The sequence below is a fragment of the Macrobrachium nipponense genome, chromosome 9, assembly GCF_015104395.2.
Source record: "Macrobrachium nipponense isolate FS-2020 chromosome 9, ASM1510439v2, whole genome shotgun sequence".
In the NCBI taxonomy this organism is placed as follows: domain Eukaryota; kingdom Metazoa; phylum Arthropoda; class Malacostraca; order Decapoda; family Palaemonidae; genus Macrobrachium; species Macrobrachium nipponense.
In genome coordinates, this window is record NC_061110.1 from 108,656,289 (window position 1) to 108,659,653 (window position 3,365).

Genomic DNA, 3,365 nt, shown 5'->3' on the forward strand with positions numbered 1-3,365 from the left:
TAGGACATGCTGTCGTGGCTGAAACAGTTCATGGAGGACATCTTGGAGGAGGTGGTATCATTGATGGTGGAATTGGACATTCAGGAATCATTGGCGGTCACTTGGGACCCGTCGTCCAGCCAGCTTACGGTGGCCATATCGGCACTTATCCTGGAGATGCAGGATTACTCAGCTTCCTCGCAAGTGGTCATGGCGTTCATGGTCCAGCCATCCTTGAGGATCATGGTGCAGCTATCGTGGAAACGCATGGTACAGGCATCGTTGCAGAGCATGGTACAGGCATCATCGATGATGGAATCCATGGTGGTGCCGTCCTTGGAGATCATAAAGTTATTGATGGTGGTGTACCCATTATCCCTAGTGATCAGTATGGTGCCCCGCATCGCAAATAATTGTAAATACCGACGGGTTCCAATGTTCAGAAACTGGGCATTGAACTGACGACATTTTGTCAATGTTAAGATAATGTATTTATTTTGTTGATGTAAGTAACACATTTTTATATGCGACATAAAGTGTTTTAATGCATCCTTTAGGAAAACATTAGCTCAAAATCTAGTCCAAGGGAAAGTCATAGGAGAAATATCAAGTAAGAATATTTAGAATAGATTCCAGAATTTTTCAGAGCTAGGTTCATTCTTTAAATTTATCTTTAAAATGAGAAAATTCTATAAAATCTGGAGATTGCTTAAAAGGTAATTAAATATAATCACAATTTGAAATATTTAGAGTATATTATTTATATAAGGGTCACTTCTGGGATCTGAATCGCATCTTTGGTTTTATAAAGTGCAAAGAAACTACGGAAAACATTCGCCTGAATTTATTTACAATGGAGTAGTAATGAAGCAACTCTAGTGACCTGTTTAACGATCTGTTGAATTGCCCATTAATTTAAAAGCCAGTATTTTAATTTTAATTTTTAGAATTTCATATACGTACGTATGAGTTATTTTTTAGGCTGATTGATGGCATTGAGGCTTTAATGCCATTAGTTAAACTGCAAAATAAAATCATATGTATGTGACGGAAAAGTTGATTTAAGTAAAGTAATAGAAAGCAAGAATTTCTCAAAGAAATGGGAAAAAAATTAATGTCATAACGTGATATGTATTTTTTACTCTCTACAGCTAATGCTTATTGTTATGGTCCATTGTCTGTGGAATGTGACTCTTAAATTAATTTGTGGTACAGGTATGTCAAAATGCTTATGTTTTCGAGATACTAGAAAGTGACACTGTCAAGTATGAAGACTTAACGGTTGGGTATGTGCAGGTGCTTTAGAATTTAAATGGGCCCTATATCCTAATCAAATTCGTCATGATTCTCTTCCTGACTTTAAATAAAATTTTTATCCCCTGCGTTCTGTCGATCAAATAACAGATCCTAAAGACATTGCTATAATTATTTTGTCGTTCCAATGAAGCTGAAAAAGTATCAAATTTCTCCCTTCTATCCGAGTATGTTTTATGTATTTTTCATAGGATGTCTCCATGACGGGGGAAAATAATTCAATGGAACTTTGCAGGCTGATTCATTTTAGTTACTCTTCGTAAGATGAATTGGGTCTGATATAAGGACTTGCTGCCTTGAAAATCATTTTAAGTTTAGGCCCAGCTATGCCAAAATATAATCATACACAGGTCATCCAATGAATGGAACTGTCATGTTTTATAGAAGCAGGTTACCTGTTCTCAATATATCCTTTTAAAAACCCACAAAATCGTATATTTAAACATGAATCGCGTTCCTCCGGGGTAAATATCTCATAGTAGGTCTATGATCGCTATCGAATCTTATTTTCTGGTTGCTTATACTTCTAACTTATACTTTGCTTTTTATTTTGTTCCTATGCTGGCATTTTATCTATCTATCTATCTATCTATCTATCTATCTATATATATATATATATGTATATATATATAGATATATATATATATATATATATATATATATATATATCTAATAAAAAGGAGCCCATAAAAACACCAAAATGTAGAGAAGAAAAGTACTATATTTCAGAGACTGCTGTCTCTCTCTTCAGGTATATGAATCATATACCTGAGAGAGAGACAGCAGTCTCTGAAATATAGTACTTTTCTCTCTACATTTTGGTGTTTTTATGGGCTCCTTTTATTAGATGGAATTCTGTTGTTACAGAACCATTTTTACCAGTCATATATATATATATATGTATATATATATATATATATATATATAATATATATATATATTATGTATAATATATACTATACATACATACATACATACATATATATATATATATATATATATATATATATATATATATATATATTCTATATATATATATATATATATATATATATGTCTATATATATATATACATATATATATATATATATATACATATATATATATATATAAATATATATATATATATATATATATATATGATATATATATATATATATGTATATATATAATATATATAATATATATATATATATATATATATATATATATATATATATATATATCTGTATGTATGTATATCACGAACAGGATTAATTTTCATTTCACAAATGGACCTTAGAACAAAACCCTTAAGGCACCGTTTAGGATTATCGATATAATCATAAGTGAAACCTACTCTGTAATTTCCAGTAACAAAGCAAATAATTGCGTATTTTTAGCAACTTTTCGAATTTTTAAGAAAGGTGTAAAATGCTAAAAGTAACAGGAAAGCAATTTATATCCAATAAACGTCTGTTCAGTTAGCAACTATAAATTAAGTAATAGAAATAAAATCAGGTTGAATTTCTGGAAAAAAAAGTTAAACCAGGTATGGAAACTTTGCAAACTGACGTCCGCATATTGGTATTGCCAAGAGATTTTGGACTGCATGACGTTTTTAGTGATATTCTTATAGACCAAGTACATGCTAAATATTAACATTAATATTCTTATAAACCAAGTACCATGGCAAATATCAATATATGCATATTCTTTCTAAAATTTAATTTGCGCTCTCAGAAAATATCTAAAGATTATTATAAATAGAATTTTATTAACCTCTCTAAAACTAATCCAATTATAAAAAAACATAAGAACTAAAGAGGAAAGTTGTTTGCAGTACTTGGCACTGTACTGATAATTAACTCTTACATGGAAAATGTGTTTTATATAACTAGATTGCTTTCTAGTCTGTAAATGTTGATAAGAAAGGTGACTAGGTGTATTGAAAATTTGAATCGAAAGTTTAACGAAGTTCAAAGGAAAGGTAAAATAACAAGATCTGAGGTGAACCTGGGTATTGATTACGTGGTGATAAGGCTAAATAGCGTCTGCTTCGTAATTCCAATTCAGCCCAAGACATGACAGTT

The 3,365-nt window shown here is 30.5% G+C and overlaps 1 protein-coding gene across 1 annotated transcript in view; it reads left to right on the plus strand.

The window, feature by feature from the left end:
• LOC135218653 (uncharacterized) overlaps positions 1–515 on the plus strand; it is a 3,074-nt gene extending 2,559 nt beyond the window's left edge. Inside the window, exon 2 of the mRNA XM_064255098.1 lies at positions 1–515. This exon is cut by the window's left edge and continues 952 nt beyond it. Coding sequence (XP_064111168.1) covers positions 1–392 — 392 coding nt within the window. The 3' untranslated portion in view covers positions 393–515.
• The last annotated feature ends 2,850 nt before the right edge of the window (positions 516–3,365 follow it).